Below are 18,583 nucleotides of genomic sequence, written 5' to 3' on the forward strand. Positions count from 1 at the left end.
AATCTCATGGCATCCAGCCTTCCCAATTCTGGCAACAAAATGGGGAAGAAATGGAGGTAGGGACAGATTTTATTTTCCTGGGCTCCAAGCTCACCCCAGATGGGGACTGTAGCCAAGAAATTAAAAGAGGCTTGCTCCTGGGGAGGAAAGTGATGGCAAATCTAGACAGCATGCTAAAAAGCAGACATATCACCAGGTCAAGGCTATGGTTTTCCCAGTTGCAATCGATGGCTGTGAAAGTTGAACCATAAGGAAGGCTGAGTGCCAAAGAATGGAGGCCTTTGAACTGTGGTGCTGGAAAAGACTCCTGCAAGTCCTGTGGACTGCAAGGAGATCCAACCGGTCAGTCCTAGAGGAGATCAACCCTGATTTCTCTTTAGAAGGCCAGATCCGGAAGAGGAAACTCAAATCCTTTGGCCACCTGATGAGAAGGAAGGACTCCCTGGAGAAGAGCCTCATGCTGGGAACAATGGAGAGCAAAAGAAGTAGGGGACGACAGAGGTGGTGGTGGCTAGATGGAGTCACAGAAGCAGTCGGCGTGAAGCTTAAATGGACTCGAGAGGATCCATGGGGTCACAAAGGGTCGGACACGACTTCGCAACTAACAACAACTTTTCATTCCACATTCGCAGCCCAGAATGGCAATTCAGTTCTTGCTCAAGAAGCCATTCAATTCTACAAAGGGTACGTAATGTTTGGTACCCCTTGCATGCAATCAAGATTAAGCCCAATAAATACAACATTTTGGGCTGGAATCCTGCTTTCCTAGATCAGTGGTCTCCAACCTTGGCAACTTTAAGACCTGTGGACTTCAACTCCCAGAGTTCCTCAGCCAGCTTTGCTGGCTGAGGAACTCTGGGAGTTGAAGTCCACAGGTCTTAAGGTTGCCAAGGTTGGAGACCACTGTCCTAGATAACAAGAGTAATCAGAATTAAGACTGCAAAATTCCACATGACCACTGGGGGGCAGCAAATACTTTAAAGCACATCACTTTGCTGCCATTCACTGGTCACCCAGACATTAGAAGCCCAAATCTGGTTAACCCAGAACATAGAATTTATCAAATGAAGCAGTTCCACATTGGTACAGATGGCAATCAAGGTGAACTGCCAGGAATCAGGATGGCTGGTTGTAGATGAATTAAATCTATAGACCCTCCCCCTGCAGCACTCACCCAATTTTAGCTCCAGGGTATGGATTTTATTTTCCAGGTAGAGTCGGCTGTTTTCTGTCTGCTCGGCTTTTTCCAGGAGTTTGCTGACATTAAGGACAGCTCCATTGTATGGGATCAAATTGGTAGACTGAGTCTCTCGGGTAGATTTAGTCAAAGGAACCGATGAGCGCAAGAAATGGAGGTTGCCTGCAAGAAGGAAGTAGTATTTATCTTGCTTAACAATCAAGGACACCTTGATTTGGGGAATGGGGAGAAAAAGGAGCAAAAAAGCATATGAATTCATTGCTGCCATTCCTGCTGGTCTGAAGCGTCATTCTCTTCCTTGCCAACTGTTGTGGCCCACCAGAGGAGCTGGCAGCAGACATGGGCCAGTCCTGGAGTCTGGAGAAGGCTCTGTGTCAGAGGCAGAGAGGGGGCCAGAGCCGTATGCCAGTTATCAGCTGCCTTCAGAGTCAGACATCACTGAGGCAGAAGAACAGCTGGAGCCTGTTCCGTGTGTGCGCATGCGCAGAGTTGCCAGACGAAGGGAACAGCTAAAGAATAGGGGTCGACTTGGGAGTTAGACCACAGGTAGACGATGAATGGTCCTTCCCAGAGGAAATAAAAGAGGAGCGAAAGGGGAGTGGAGTTTGCAGGAGACAATTACTTCGTTTAATTGGTTTGTGACTCTCCGAGACTCCTTGCCAAGTTTTGCAGATATGGGCCTGGCAGCTCTCCAAGCCAGATAAAGTCTGTGACTGCAAATCCTCCTTTGATTTTGCTGGATGTGAATGAGCAGAATTCACAATCAATTAATAAAAGGGGTTTTTGTTGGGACCAGGAGTTTGCTTCATGCTCTTGGGAAGCCTCGGTCAGAACACCAACTGACCCAGCCTGACAAAGAATTCTGCTTTCCAATAGTGAGCCACATTTCAATGGAAGGAGATATTGGGAAGGAAATCCTCACATACCTGGAACACAGTTAAGTCCTTGGCTTACGACCATAACTGGGCCCAAAAAATTTCCTTGCTAAGCAAGCCAATGAATTCTGCCCCGAGTTACAACTTTTGTTGTCCCCGTTGTTGAGTGAATCGGGCTTCCCCCATTGATGTGGCTCATCAGAAAGTCGCAAAGGGGGAATCTCACATGACCCCCGGAACACTGCGACCCTCATAAATATGAGTCGGTGGCCAAGCGTTTGAATTTTGATCGTGTGACTGTGGGGATGCTGCGATGGCCGTGAGTGTGAAAAACGGTTGTAAGTCACTTTTTGGAGTGCCTGTTGTAACTTCGGTCACTAAATGAATTGTTGTAAGTTAAGGACTGCCTGTATTTTGTTGGGAGGAGACAAAAATGTAAAGACCCCCTCTCCCCCAATCCAGACCTCCTCCTGGCACACAGAGGGCTCAATAAAACCGATTCCTGAATTGGAACCAGCATCACTTAAAAAGCAAGGTACAGTGGCATCCCATCCCTAATGCCCCGTAGAGTCACGTCCCACCCCGTACCTGCAACTCACCTGATAGCTCTTCCTCTCCGAGGCCGGCCTCTGTACCTTCCTGCCGGCTGTAACGCAGGCTGCGGTAACGGCACACAAACTGCGTCACAACCCTGTTCACCAAGCGCTTCACCTACCAGCAGATGAGACAGCCCCTTAGAAGTTGCCCTGGGGAAATGCGGTCAAGAAAGCCCCTGTGCCCACGGTCCAGAGGGCAGAGGCTGACTCGTTCCACCAATCGCTGACAGAACCCAGCCGAGGCTCACCTGCTCTTTGCAGAGGTGCAGTCCCAAGGTGAGCAGGATCTTGTCCATATCCTTCCTATGCAGGTAGCCACAGAAATTCAAGTCGAAGTAAATGAAGGCAAGAAGGGCATCCAAGGGCAACACAGTACTTGGGTCCAGCTCTCTGGGCTAAGCATGGCATATAAAAAGAAGAGGGAGGGGGGAGGAAAGGGGGACAGTCTCACTCTGTGCTCCATTTCACTGGTCCAGAGATAGCAATAGCACTTAGACTTATATACCGCTTCACAGTACTTCACAGCCCTCTCTAAGCGGTTTACAAAGTCAGCCTCTTGCCCCCAACAATTTGGCTCCTCATTTTACCGACCTTGGAAGGATGGAAGGCTGAGTTAACCTTGAGCCGAACAGAATCGAACTCCTGGCAGTGGGCAGAGTTAGCCTGCAATGCTGCATTCTAAACACTGCGGCACCAGGAAGGAGAAGAAGAAAGGGAATAACAGGAAGAAAGGAAAGGAAAGGAAAGGAAGGAAGGAAGGAAGGAAGGAAGGAAGGAAAGAAGGAAAGAAGGAAAGAAGGAAAGAAGGAAAGAGGGAGGGAGGAATAGCAATAGCACTTAGACTTATATACCACTTCCCAGTGCTTTACAGCCCTCTCTAAAGAGTTTAGAGTCAGCCTCTTTCCCCCAACAATCTGGATCCTGATTTTATCGAGAGGATGGAAGGCTGAGTCAACCTTGGACCTGTTGAGATACGATCTACCAAACTGCTGTTAAAATTGATGTGGTTTTCTGGAAGTATAGATTATTCTCTGCTATTTAAAAGAAGATACAATAGCACTGGGCCTCTTCGGGTCAAGCATTTATTTTAAAATTTCTTCATTTTGTTGAGTTGTCTAGAACAATAATAAAGCAGTCTTTAAAAAATAAGTCTAATAAATTGAGCATTCTCTAGGCATTTACAGTTATTGACTTACTCCTCGCAACAAACAGTAAACAGCCCGATTAGCACAAGAAAAAAACACCTGCCTCTGCCTCCCAGCAATTTGCCTCCTTGCAGCAAAAAGCAAGTTTCACTTTCAATTTCAGTTTAAGCACAGGCAGATGATCAGCTGTTTCAGGCTGCAGGGATTGCCATAGCCTATTGCAAGCCCCATTTACTCCGTTTGCTGCAAGGAGGTAAATTGCTGGGAGGCAGAGGCCAAAGGATGGGCGCCGGTGGGTGGATGGGACTACATATCAGTGTATAAGATGCACCCAAGTTTTCACCCTCTTTTGGGGGGGGGAAGTATGTCTTATACTCCAAAACAATATGGTAATTTTTTTCAGATTCCAGAATTTGGGGGGTTTACACAACTCAGTCCACTGGAGCTTTCCCTCAATTACCTAGCTTAAGATGAAAAAAAAAATCCAATTTCTGAGAAAACAATTTTGCCACCATCTACATTCTATATAAATTCATGCAAATTTTCCTGCTAAAGATGGTTTTGGAATGAAGTCTCCAGCGCCAGAATTGGTATGTTACAAAGCCAGCAACGTTTCCAGAAAAACGTACTGTGGGTTATACCCCAATCTTGTCTTCCCAAGACGGCTAATTAAAGCAGGATACATCCATTAAGAACATTCAGACGTAAACAAGCAAACCAAATATTTAAGACGAGCTGTCTACTAACCATATCAGGAAGGGAGGAAATCTCGATTTCAGACTGGTTGGATGCAACGGATCTCACTTCGGCGTCTTCCAACTTGACACCTGTGGATAAGGCAACATGACCTGCTTCAGAAGCTGACTTGTCAACTCTGAAGCGTACCTGACTGAAGCCATCTTGTGCTGCCTCCTAGTTGCCACGAAGCCTGAGAGGGGAAAGGGAGGGGGGAAGTAGATAGCCTGGCTAACAGTCAAAACAAAAAGTTTTTCTGTTGGAACCAAGGTCATTGCAATAGGTGGTTGTTGAAGGAGGAGCCAAAGGATGTCTGCCATCCATCCTAATTGGACAATGTGACCGGTGAGGGGTTTTTTCGCTCTTAATTAGGTGAAACCACGGGAACTGTTAAGAGTTGGTTTTCACCGGCTGTGCCGATATGATGTATCCAATAAACATGTTCTTTGAGGGATCTACCTGCCTCGGAGTTATACTTTCAATGTGCGCATTACTCAGAACGCTGACACTGAGTGGATCTATTCAGTGTCTTTACCAGAAGATCCTGAGAGCGCAAGAAATGCCTTCCAATGCCCCAAACCATCAGTCTGAAAACAGCCCTGACGTAGCTGAACACAGACCAGGGACGCCAAAAGGAACTTGGGAATCCTGATTTCCCCACAGAGAAAAGCCAAGGGACTTTCATCTTGTCTACAACTAAGGGAAGTGATAAGGGCAATTCTCTGCAGCTACTGTGTTCCCCTGAAAATAAGACCTGGTCTATATATATATATATATATATATTGCCACCAAAAAAGGCACCAGGTCTTATTTTCTTCCTCATCTCATGGTGGCAGCAACAGCCCCACTCTGCCCTCAATCCGGAGTTCTGTTATCGGCTGCAAAGGCCTTTCCTGAAGCTCTCTGACAGCAAATAGAAGCCGAGGTGACTCGCGCAAGCAGCTGCAGAAGAAGTGGGCCAGCAAGGAAAGGCAGGTGTCGGGGCCTGGCAGCAACTGTCCGAAGTAAGTAGTAGGGCAGCTCCACCCCCATCCTAGCTTAATTTTTACCCGTGTGCCTTGCGGGTAGGGTCTAGGACTTATTTTGGGGGTGGGATTTATATTGGGTGCACATGTACAAATCAAGCTAGGGCTTACTTTCAAGGTAGGCCGTATTTTTGGAGAAACACAATAATATGAGTCCCCACCACGTAGGCAAAATTCAACCGAACCGTGTTACATTTCCCAGACTACTTACCAAAATCCTCCTCTTCGTCCTCTCTTAGCAGCAAGAGGTCATCTTCCATGCTGAGCTCACAGAGGTCATCAGTGGAATCCTTCGCTTCGGCTTTGACATTCCCACTCACCTTCTCCTCCTTGGTTGCATTGGCCCCATCTTGATTCGGAGGCTTCTTCTCAGCCTCCCCACTCCCCTCTTTCTGCACAAATAAAAAAGACAACATCAGTGCCTTATACCCCCCCCCCCCCCAAAAAAAAGAACCCCACCTATTATCCTTCGCAATCGGAAGAAAATGGAAACCGTGCAATGTTAAGAAAGATGAGGAGGGGATGTAACTGGCCAAACATGAAGGGGCCACCCGATTGTACTGTAAGGCCTGAAGAGTTGCATAGACATACTTGAACTTCCTTCTGGTTACTATCTGGCGCATCTTCTGCTACAGGTTTCTCCTGAGGTTCCTCCTTCACTTCGTTCTCGGCTTCCTTTTCCAATTTCGGCACTTTTTCTGAATCAGGATGTTTGGCCTCCGGCGGCTCCTCCTTTTCCGGCAGGGCCAGCAGCGCTTTATAAAGCTTGTAGCCAAAATCCCGCTGAAGCATCTCCTGGAAAGTCTCTGCCACCACTGCCACCTCAGGGGGGAAAGAAGGAGCAAGAGAGATCAGAGAGCAAGAAGCTGGGAAAGATCTTGTGGCCTAAACTATGAAAATGTTAAGTGTCCGTATGTCTAGGGGTCAGCAACCTGCGATTTCGGAGCCACATGTGGCTCTTTTATCCCTATGCTGCAGCTCCCTGTTGCCGGTTGGCTCCACAATTGATAGGGCTTTCAGTTAGGACAGGTAGAGAAAAAAGGATGCCACGCTAGGAAGAGACTCTATGGTGTGGGAACCGGACTTCCAGTCAGCTCCAGAATTGAATGGGAGGGTGGGGAAGGGGGGCTTCTGGTTAGGACCTTTGTGGCTCTTTTAGTGTTTAAAGTTGCCGACCCCTGATCTATACGGTGTACACCTGATTTAACAGATTGGGGATTCAACAGATGGAAATCAGGAGATACGCTCTGATAGGATGCTGGCAAAAGAGGCTGCGAAGAACGAGGAGAGAAGGTGTTGAGCAGGCTGGAGGGACATCGGCACTGGCAGAGACAGCACTGGGAAGCTCAATCCACTGGAATATGCTCCGGTGCTAAGTGTCAACCCTGAGGTTGGCCTAACTGAGGCCATTTGGAGACTTCAGCGTTGACACACTGGAGAAGAGGGTCAGGAAGGGGGGTGGGGGATAGAGATAGTTGGGGCGTCAAAACAAAATACTTTTTCTTGGGAACCAAGGACGTTCCTGCAGGTGCTCAGAAGGAGGGGACTGGAGTCACCTAGCAATTGGACCACGAGACCAATTGTTTTGAGAAAGTGGGAAAACTTTTACTTTTAATTGGGTGAAAACTGCGGGGATACTCGGAGCTGATTTTCACCAGCCTATGCCAATATGACACATCTAATAAACTTATTCTTTGAGGAATTTACCTGCCTCAGAGTTTTAATTGCTACAGGTATGTTACTTGGAAGCCTCATATTAAGGAGGAAGGGTTGTTGATGCACAACAGCATAATGGTTAGGGACTCTCTGTCCTTAACATCTATGTGGCTGTTCATTTCTTCAGTATGGGATTTATTTCAGTTTAGTTCATTTCTGCATTTATAAAAATTATGAACATTTTGATACTCAGCCCCTACCAGATCTACCCTCACAAAATCCACTTTCCACCTCCACTCTTTCCATCTTCAAAGGTTTCCCACCCCTCATTTGTATCCTATTGCATCCTATTCTGCTGGTTCTAATCCCATGGGGGCATCTAAGCAGCCAGAGCCAAGCCAGACAAGAGGGCCAGCCACACACATCCCTCAAGAACTTCCTGTCAGATCTGCAGCCATCTTTTCTTTTGGATCTTTGGCCTGCCACACTTTCTATTATTCTACTCTGCATTTTCTATTGTGGGAAAATGAGAGGGGGGATTGTAGGAGTGAGATGCAATGTAGCCATAACAAAATTCTTTCTAGAAAGTCAAGGTCATCCTTTGTCTCTGCACCTGACCAGAACTGGATGGGTGGAAACTGCCAGCATGGCAGTGGACAATTGGACCATGGGATGGACTTGTGGTAATGGGGGGAAGATCTTGAACTTTCAATTGGATGGGGAAAACCGGGAAGCTTTCAGATTCAAGTTTTCCCAGCTGTGCCAACATGGCTCTCTTAATAAATTGGAGCTTTGAGAAATTCTTTGCCTTGGACACTGATTTAATTTTGCATGCTATTTGGAACCCTGATACTTCCATCTGAGAGAACCAAACCTACCTCAAAGGAGAGCTTCTCCCACTGCCTTCTGTACTCAAGCAAAGTGTAAAGAGAGATGTTGGTGCAACTGGGCTGCCCATTTTGCAGTGCCAGCTGAGGGTAAACAACTATGGCTGGTTCCAGTGGAGGAACTGGTGTCTCTGGTTCAGAAGTCGACGTCTCCAGAGCCGGCTCGGGGACCGGTTCAGATGGCTCCATTTCCTGCTCACAGGACTCCATTTCTTGCTCCGTAGCTGGTTCAGAAGACTGTTCAGTTTCTTCCACCTGTTTAAAAGCATCATCGTTAGAGGGCAAAACATCAGAGATATATCTAGCGTATTTTCCAGAGTATAAGACGCACCAAGATTTTGAAGAGGCAAATTTAAAAAAAAATTTTTTTGCACTCTGCAGACCTCCCCAAAATGGCCCGTTTTTAGCAAAAACAGGTGTTTTTTGTAAAACAAAAAACGGCATGAATAGCCTTTAGGAGCCTTGTAGAGTGCTCCTGGGAACTGGGGGAGGGGGGGGGAATGAGCAAAAATTGGCCCATTTTTTGCATAAATAGGCCCGATTTTTGTCACAAAAAAAAAGGGGCATGCATAGCCTTTAGGAGGCTTATAGAGTACTCCTGTGGGCTGGGGAGGAGGTAAAAACAAGCAAAAAATGGCCCATTTTTCGCTCATTTCTGCCCTTTCCAGCCCCCAGCAGCACTCTGGAAGCCTCCTAAAGGCTATGCATGGCCATTTTGGTGAAGGAAGCGGGGTTTTAGGAGGCCAAAAATGCTGTATTCAGTGTATAAGACACACCCAGATTTTCACTCTCTTTTTTGGGGGGAAAAAGGTGCATCTTAAACTCCAAAAAATAGAATAAGTTGAAGATCCAAGGACTCCAGCCAAAATCCTTCCAAAAGTGGCCACCAGACTGCAATTCAGGAAGCAAGCTATTGCAATTTTTGAAGAGGAGAACAAATTAAATCAAATTTAGTTTTTCACTTGATTCCCATTGACCTCTTGGCCCTGATCTGGCTCACGTTTAAGGTGTTCTGCTCAAAAGCCAACTTTGACCCTCAGCAAAAAGTTGTATGACTTGAATCTATTTCCGGGGTCTCCAAACTTGGCAACTTTAAGACTTGTGGGCTTCCACTCCCCGAATTCCCCAGCCGGCTGCAATCTACAGGTCTTAAAGTTGCCAGACTTTGCAGATCCCTGATCTAGTTAAGCAGAAGTATGCTCTCAGGAGCCAAGAATGTCTAATTTCAATTAAAGGCAAGGCCAACAATCAAATCACAGCTGTCCATTTAAACTAACGGAGGTCACAATAAAGTGAATGTCACAAAACATGCCATCCATGGAAATTTCAATGAGGTAGGATATAAAACACAAGAAGTGGATTTGATTTAAATCAAGTTGATTTAAATCACAATTTAAATCATTATTTAAATCACTAGTAAAAAAGGCTTGATTTAAATCAACTCGATTTAAATCATGATTTTTAAAGAGCAGCTGTCATCTCTATCCCGCAGCAGCTCCTCCTCTGACCTGCTGTTGACATCAATATTGCAGAATGCACAGCCTCATGCTAAATAACTAAGCTCAATTTCATGCTGTATAAATTAAAGTATTAATGTATCTTAAATAGAAAACTGTTGTGGCCCAGCAGGAGCCGTTGGAGCTGCCACCAGACTCCGACAGCGAGGGGCCCTATGAGTCGGCTCTGGAGGATGTGGAGGACCCTGGACAGGGTTCCGACTCCGAGCAGGGCACAGAGAGGCTGGTTGGCCACCAGGAGGCACCTGAGCCTTGGACCAGTGGGGCGGAGAGAAGGGAGTTTAATCGTGATATCATGCATTGGAGCAGTGCGGGGGAGCCAAGGGAGTTGTTCCTGGATGCACGACACCGGAGAACTAATAGGCGTAAGGAACAATTCCACAGTTACAGGAGATAATTGCACTCAGCCGGTGGTAATTAGGCTCCTCTCAAGACTATAAAAGGAATGATTGTGCACCCGCCCTTTTGCAGGAGTCAACGTATTCATTAAAGTTGGAGAACTTTCATGGCTAGCTTGGCAAGCTGGATTGCTGCCAAGGCCTGGACTAGGCTAGATTGCTGCCAAGGCCTGGACTGTGCTGGATTGCTGCCAAGGGCCTGTCTATGTATCAATAAATCCTGGAAGTATCTTTGTCTCAGCGTGCTTTGGTATAGGATGGGGGGGGGGGGGTGTCAGAACAGAAAACTATCTTTGGATAGATTTTTACTCTGAAGGCATTTTATTGAAATAAATTTGATAAAAATAAAAATAAAATCCAATTTGAATTTTAAAAAATCCAATTTAAAATTTAAAAATCTATTTTTTTTATTTTTTATTTTTAAAAAATTATTGATTTTTATTTACCCTGCAACAAGTCCATGTATGAATGGGAAGAAATGGATTAGGCACTAAGACTCTCTTCACTTTTCCCCCTCATCTGAGAGTGACCCCCTCCCAATTCCTTCCTGCTCAAATGAAACTTTAGATCCAGGTCGAATCCATTAACCATTCTTACCGACTCGCTTTTTACTTCTGAAGGTGCTGCAGCTTTTTCTGCTTTCTGTTTGCATAAGGCCTCCCACTCTTCAAGAGAGGGCATCAGGCTCCAAATATCTGGCAGGAAAACCACAGTCTGCTCCTGGTAAGATGGGTTTCCCTCACGCAGGTATCTGAACTCAGCCAACCGGTACCTGACAAACATCAAGGGCAGAGAATTCAGATAAAACCATAAAAATGATTATTCCCCAAAAGGTGTCAGTCCCATCCATGGGAGCTTAGCCAGAGTTTAACCGCAGCCTGGATGCAGAGCTGTGTGCTTGAAAGTGCCTTTCAGTGGTTGAATAGCATCATACGGCTGGAAGGGACCTCGGAGGTCACATAGTCCAACCCACTCCACAAGGAAAGAGACTTCTACCAGCCCAGTCAAATGGCTGTCTATTTTTTAAAAACCTCCCATGATGGAGAACCCACAACCCTGGAAGCAAATTATTCCATTAATTCATTGTTCTGTTAGAAATGTTCTCCTTACTTCTAGATTGCATCTCTCTCTAACAAGCTTCTGCCTATTACTTCTTGTCCTGCCTTCTGATGCCCTGGAGAATAAGTCAATCCCCTCTTCTCTGTGGCAGCCCATCAAGTACTGGAAGACGGTGATTATCATATCCTCCCTGACTTTACTAGCTAATAATATGCCCAAGAAGTCTTGGATGCTTCTCCTTGCTTGGGGTTTGCTCTTTCTTACTGCTAAAAGAAAAGCCACTGGGACACTAAACGTTCTTCTCTTGGCCCAAAACAGCGGAAGAAGAATCAGCTTCCTTAACAGAAACCATTTGGGCCAAGGAAGATAGGTTGGAAGTACTGATACGTTAGAGCTGGGGGGGGGGGAACCTATGGCAACTCAGTCCAGTCTCTTCTTGAAAGCATCCAGAGATAAATCTACCACAACTTCCAAAGGCAGCTTCTGTTCTGTTGGTTGATTGTTCTTACTATCAGAAAATTTCTCATTTCCAGGTTGAATCTCTCCTTGATTACTTTCCATCCATTATTCCTTGTCTGGCCTTGGGGTCCCTTGGAAAATAGCTTCACCCCTCCTCTCTGTGACAGCCCTTCAAATATTGGAAGACTGCTATCATGTCTCCCCTGGTCCTTCTCTTCACTAGACTAGCCATCCTTACTTCCTGCAACTGTTCATCTTATGTTTTAGCCTTTAATGTACCTAAGCAACCAACTTCCTTTATTGTTATCTTTTATACAATCTTGTGGGGCCACTTTACTAACCATCAAGGGCCACATGTGTTCATGGGCCACAGGTTGACACACCTGCTTTAGGTAAACATGGAACAATACTTTGCTGTACAATCTACCTCAATGAGACTCAACAATTTGGGGGGTGGGGGACATTACTTATTTGGCCAAGATGACAATAATTAAAATCAAAGTTCCAGCCCCAAACCAATCTGCCATCAAGCCTTACCCCAGAACTAAATACGCAAAAATACAAAAATTAACTGCCTACAATTCCTGCCCTAATCTAGCCCTTGTAGGATCTTCATTCATACCTTCTGTTATACCTTTCTTATGACTGGACTTCTGCCCAGATAGAATTAACTTCAGAAAATAGACTCTACTACAGAACAGAGCACATGGATTTCGTAGAAATGACAACCTCCCAATCTAGACTGAATGCCACATGTGGCAATGATTCATGGGCCCCCCAATTCTTTTCTTCTGAGGTCTGATGCTTCCCCAACAAAGTCACATGTGCAGCCTGATTTACACAAAATAAGTTTGGTTGCCATGGTTATCTAGCACAAGGAAGCTATATATAACCATACTCCTTCCAACTAAACCAATGCACTCCAAGTTCTGGCATTTTTTTCTCATTGCTGATTGGGTGAAGGTAAGAGCATGTGAAGTCTTCTCTGGCTCCTAAGACCTCATGCACAAAAGCATGTGCAAGGCCTCCAGAAAACCAGAAGCTCAGGGTCCTTGATTAACAGGGAAGTATGAGGAGGCTTCTCTGAAAAGCCCACAGGGACACAAAACCAACCAAAATCTTGTGCCTAGGCATTGTCAGAAAATATCAACTCATACTGGTACCCGTACCCTTTTCTCTTGGCAATGGAGCTTTCTCTAGTGATGGTTCCTCCAAGGGAGAACGTGAAGAGGAAGTGAAAATAGCCAACATAGAAATAAATGGCAGGTTGAAAAAATGAATTATATCTTTGGCTCACAGAAAGGCAAAGACAAACTTAAACTTAAAAAACAGAGTATTTGGTTTATTCCAAGGGGATCCCCAATTTTGTACAAATCAAAGGTCTTTTCACCCCCCTTTGGGCCACATGCTACACTCCAAGAAGCAGGCAGTGCAGGGTGGAAAGCAGGTTCTGATTTATTTCAATCAAAATAACACAAGGTAAACACAACTACCATAATAGTATAACTCCATTTATTTTCCTACAGCCCCTTACACCAATTAAATATTATAATTCAACAAAATTTCTAGAAAAAGATTTCAGTAAGTCTGCTGTACAGCTTGCACGTCTGTTTCCTAGACCCCACCTCTTTTGACAGATTCCTGCTGATCTTATTTTCTAATAGAAAATGTTATTTAATTTATTTAGTTAATGTAATTTGTTTCAGGCAATCGCAATATACATTAATTTGACCCACTAATCTTAGAGGTAAAATTATCCTCCAAAGCAAGCCCAATCTTCTCTTTCTACAAATAAAGTACACAAGAGAAATTCTTCCTTTTGGGCAGGGGGGGGGGGGGGGGGGGCGGATGTCCAGTCATACAGATCCAACTCAATGCTGCAAGACTTTGGCACAGAAGAGTTCAAAAAATCCCTCCACACTGCTTTCTGATAAAGTGTCATGCAATAACACAATTATTACAAAATGCACCATCTAGTGGCCCAGCTGGCTATTTATTCCTCCCTTTGAGGCTATTGAAGAAGGCAAATGACTCTAATGCACCCCTTGAAGTCAAAATAAAGGAAAACAAACATTTTCAAGACCGATGAATGTATTGCCACATCAGAATCCATGGACTAGTTCCCCAAAAATCATGGGAAGTGATGATACAATAATGACTTAACATCTGGGTGCCATGTAACATTCTTGCTTATATGTCTATGGAGATTCTCAGTCATCCAGATCAGGGTTGTAGAGAATGGAAGAATTTATATTGCACAATGCAAATGACTAGCTGTCTGCAAGGAATATCAATTCTTCCATTCCCCACCATCCAGTCAGAGCTAAAGAAGCTTCTTGGATGAGAAGCGAAACGTCTTCAAAGAAAAACCAGAAAGCCCAATTGCCTCTTGAAGAAGCACCTTTGGGACAACCATGACCTGGATGACGGGGAATCTCCATAGACGTTTAGCCATGCATTTTGGGATGAAGGCCCTTCAAATGGTGCAGGAGAATGAATGGATTTCCAGAACAACTGCAGACTACAGGAACCATTTGCACTTTTGAGTTTGAGATGCAGACAGCACAGACTCCTCCCCAACAGCCTGTGCCTGTCTTAGAGAAGGGACACAGGACAGAAAGCACAGTTCAAAACCTCTCAATGAAAGAATAAAACAGATTAATTTCACAACGGAGTTAGAAAGCTGAAGAAGCTTCTTGGATTACAAGTGAAACATCTTCAAGAAAAACCAGAAAAGTCCACTTGCCTCTTGAAACATTTACTACATTTACTGGTCTTGAAAATGTTTATTTTGACTTCAAGAGGCGAGGAAATTCTTGCTTATATTTGCTTGGATGAGCTCAGACACTCAAAGGATAGCGCATAGTCTTGCAGACGGGGATTCCACCTCTCGCTCCATCACTTCAGGAGTCTGGCAGCACCTTCCCTAACTATCATAGGGGGTTAAAAGGCAGAAAGGAAAGTGAGCTGCAGCTCACTCATGGATTCACGGAGTGGTGGAGGAGGATGTGCCCCAATTTGCTCCCTGCAGCGTCAGTTCACAACAAATCACCAGACTCTTATCTCAACGACAACAAGAAGAAGGATGGGGATGGAAGGCACAGAGCAATGGCAGAAGACTCACCACTTCGTGCAGGGGCTCAAATCCAAGCCGATCTGGGCTTTGACGCAACGAATGGCTGTGCGGATCAGGACCGTGGGGCTCGTAGCTGGGTCAGCACCATCCAGAGAGGGGGACCACTCTCCTCCCAGAAGCACCAGCTCCTCTGCCTTCTTTCCCAGCAGGAACTGAGAAAAGAAAAAGGGAAAAGCTCTCAGGCAAGATTTGCAGACAGAACTACAAAGATGGCAGTATTCTGTTGATCAAACCTCCGAGAAGGACAGAGGAGACATGGAAGTGACTAGATTTTTTTAAGATTAGTTTAGAATAATTTTATTGTCACTTTGGATGTACACTAATCGGCATACATTAAAATGAAACTCCCAAAGGGTCACCACATCCAACATAAACTACATACGATAAACATGACAAAATGAATATAAAATTATGCATATAGCCACATATATTATATGACACAGAAACAACCAACTAGTTCGGATATATACATGTACATGGTGAGGAAACGAATCTTGCGAGTTTACCAGACGGATGGCATCAGGAATAAAAAGCTGTTATAGAATTTGGTAGTCCCAAAACCTCCTCCCAGAGGGGAGCAACAGAAACTGACCGTGAAGTGGGTGTGTAGGGTTTCTAACAATGCTTTGAGCTCTACGCACAGAGTGCTTATAGACAATATCCTGAATAACAGGAAGCAAGCTTCCTATATTCTTCTCCGCTGTCCTCACCACTCTCTGTAGGGACTTTCTATCTGCTACCACCAAAGCAAACAGGGATGCAGTTTGTTAAAATGCTCTCAATCATGCCACTAAAGTGGCCAGGACAAAAGAAGGAAGATGTGTTCTCCTCATCTGACACAGGAAATGCAGACACTGGTTTGCATACTCCAAATGATGTGTGGAGAGACCAGTTCCAATTGTTAGTTGCACCCCCAGATACTTAATACATTTTACCACCTCTGCAGCTGCCTCCTTGATACTGAGTGGAGTACGACTATGCCAGCTCTTTCTAAAATCTATAATGATCTCCTTTGCTTTATTAACACTTAGAACAAGGTTACTTTTATTGCATCAGTTCACCAGAGCCTTCAGACACTTCTGTTCACAAGGATGGTCTAGATATCCACCCACCCCAATGCAAAATGTGGATCCAGGGAAAAAGGTTTGCTGACAAAAATAATTCTATGTGGGAAAAGGATGTGTGAAGGCTATCTGATTCTACATCCCTGTTTCAGCTGGGGGCTGCACTCTTTTTTTAGACTGAAAGATGCCCTTGTATGATATACTGGGGTCAGACTCCAAAAGTGGGAGGGGCCCCTGGTTGATATCCATCTACCAATTGATTTTCAGAAAATGTATCATGAACGAAATCTTGGCAGATGAACTACCGTGTTTCCCCGAGAATAAGACAGGGTCTTATTTTCTTTTGATTCCCCGAAATAAAGGCTTGGTCTTATTTTCCGGGAGGTCTTATTATTTTTGAGGTACAGGATGTGACAAGTGGAATCACCTCATGGCTGTTGCTGTGTTGCAATATATTCAGGGATGACTTATTTTCCGGGGAGGGCTTATTTTAGCGCATGTGCTCAAAAGCCTGATTGGACTTATTATCCGGAGAGATCTTATTTTGGGGAAAACAGGGTAAGAACTCCTGAATTATGGACAGTAATTTCCTTTTTAGTGAGGAGACCTTCAATGTATTAGCTTAAGACTTTTTAGCTGCCCAAGATAAAAGAGGTGAAGGTGAAACCTACAGAACAAAAATGAAACTTAACTTCCAAACAACTGTAATTCCCATGATTACGCCTTACTTATTAAATATAATAATCAAAATTTCAGGCAACACTGCATTTGGACACAAGTACAACTCATTTACATTACTTCCAGCAAATGTTGCTTACCTTAATTTGCTTTGTGGGATGTTCAGGGATTTCCCTCTGCTCGCTGGGCTCCTCAATATACAGCAGAGAATTGCGGTAGAATTCCTCAATGCCAGGAGAAGAAAGCAGCAGAACCTACATCGGAGAGGAGTTGCAGAGCAGTGTGAGTGCAGCTGCAATGCATGCAGAAAATACCAACAAAATCCACTACCAAAACTTCAAACAAAAGAAGATGCCAATGCCCGAAATCATAGAGAGGCATTACAATTTACAGAAGATGATGGTGGATTTAATTATGACATTAAAAAAAGATCATAGCTATTGTTTTATTTGGAAGAGAGTAGATTGTTGATAAGGTAGGAGCCAACAATGAATTATCTGCCTAGCTGAATTAGAATGCCCATATTCTTACTCGGTTTTAAGGAGGTACTGAAACGGTTTCATGCAAGCCTTTTTCTTGAATGATTCTATTCTCTGATTTTGAGATTTCCTTAAAAATAGGCCTGTTTTTCAATCTGTGTTTACTTTAACACTTGTTATCTAAAAGCTGTGATTTTTCAGATAAAAGGGAGCGAGATTAAGACGTGTGAAAAATAAACAAAAGAGAAAAACATGTTGTATAACTACCTTTATAAAATAGACAGGATTTTACTAATCCAGAAGGCTTCCATGCACACCTATATTATCGGTGCTCCCAAAAAGGAATCTCACAAAATAGTTTGCAAACAACATATAAAGCGCCTACCCGTTTATTTCCTCGCTAACTGTTGTACTTCAAATATTTTAAAATATTTTTTGGAGTCTAAGCAGCTCCGAAAGATATGACGCATCTAGCTTTTGGGGAAGAAAACAAGGGGGGTTGTCTGTCTCTGCCTTCCAGCAATTTGCCTCCTTGCAGCAAACAGCAAACAGTACAGAAGATATACACAGTTTGTGTATATTTCATTTGAGACTATACTTGTACAAATGCTGTTAAAATTGATGTGTTTTCTGGAAGTATATATTATTCTCTGCTATTTAAAAGAAGATATAATAGCACGGGGCCTCTTCAGATCAAGCATTTATTTTAAAAAGCTTCTTCATTTTATTGAGTTGTCTAGAACAATAATAAAACAGTCTTTAAAAAATAAGTCTAATAAATTGAACATTCTATAGGCATTTATAGTTGATTTACCTCCTTGCAACAAACAGCAAACAGCCTGATTAGCACAAGAAAAAAACATCTGCCTCTACCTCAGAGCACTTTGCCTCCTTGCAGCAAATAGCAAGTTTCACTTTCAATTTCAGTTTAAGCACAGATGATCAGCTCTTTCAGGCTGCAGGGATTACCATGGCCTATTGCAAGCCTCATTTTCCCGTTCGCTGCAAGGAAGTAAATTGCTGTGAGGCAGAGGCCAAAGGGTTGGGGACGGTGGGTGGATGGATCTACATTCAGTGTATAAGACGCACCCAAATTTTCACCCTCTTTTAGGGCGGGGGGAAGGTGCATCTAATACTCCAAAAATCACAGTAAAGACAAAACAGGAAGGGATTTTAAATGAATTTAAACAAATAAATTGCAAAGGAATAAACATTATAGCAGGGGTCATGTTCACCCAACAAATTCGACCACAGAATAAATTTATGCAGCAAAATTGGTTGAGAAGAGGGAGCAAAACATTAATTGAAATGTGCATCTAATTTCTGCCCAAACAGCCCTGGAGAATTCAGCTCAGCTCATTAAAACTCTTTGCACTTCCTCTTTGTCAGCTGTTTGAAGAGAACAGGGTCCCAAAGTGTTCACCTTAGCACTGAATGCAGGATTTGCGTCCTCCGGCTGAGCCTCCAGCCTGGTATCCTCTCCCGTCTGAGGCAACTCTTCAGCAGGACTGGCCACTTGGATACGGCTAGGGTGCTTCAGAGTCAACGGCTGGCTAAGAGGGAAGGTATCCAACCAGCAGAGGCGGACATCATAGAATTCCTTGGGCAGCTGGATGCTGCAGTAGCGCCTCAAGATTTCCATGGCATCACAGAAAGGGCTGGCGAGACAGAGACCA

At 44.3% G+C, this 18,583-nt stretch overlaps 1 protein-coding gene across 3 annotated transcripts in view; it reads right to left on the bottom strand.

The window, feature by feature from the left end:
• The window catches only part of CCAR2 (cell cycle and apoptosis regulator 2), a 34,244-nt gene that overhangs the window by 5,207 nt on the left and 10,454 nt on the right, over window positions 1-18,583 (bottom strand). For all 3 annotated transcript variants that reach the window (XM_014064352.2, XM_087706124.1, XM_087706125.1), the window contains exons 9-19: window positions 18,331-18,565; window positions 16,569-16,682; window positions 14,675-14,838; window positions 10,630-10,804; window positions 8,109-8,372; window positions 6,166-6,396; window positions 5,786-5,966; window positions 4,562-4,641; window positions 2,918-3,064; window positions 2,673-2,784; window positions 1,175-1,360 (exon numbers count right to left, since the gene is read on the bottom strand). In XM_014064352.2, coding sequence (XP_013919827.2) covers window positions 1,175-1,360; window positions 2,673-2,784; window positions 2,918-3,064; window positions 4,562-4,641; window positions 5,786-5,966; window positions 6,166-6,396; window positions 8,109-8,372; window positions 10,630-10,804; window positions 14,675-14,838; window positions 16,569-16,682; window positions 18,331-18,565 — 1,889 coding nt within the window. The remainder of the gene's footprint in view (window positions 1-1,174; window positions 1,361-2,672; window positions 2,785-2,917; window positions 3,065-4,561; window positions 4,642-5,785; window positions 5,967-6,165; window positions 6,397-8,108; window positions 8,373-10,629; window positions 10,805-14,674; window positions 14,839-16,568; window positions 16,683-18,330; window positions 18,566-18,583) is intronic.

The sequence above is a fragment of the Thamnophis sirtalis genome, unplaced genomic scaffold (genome assembly GCF_051295495.1).
Source record: "Thamnophis sirtalis isolate CommonGarterSnake01/CBP01778 unplaced genomic scaffold, rThaSir2_p1.2 scaffold_2, whole genome shotgun sequence".
Taxonomy (NCBI): Eukaryota; Metazoa; Chordata; class Lepidosauria; order Squamata; family Natricidae; genus Thamnophis; species Thamnophis sirtalis.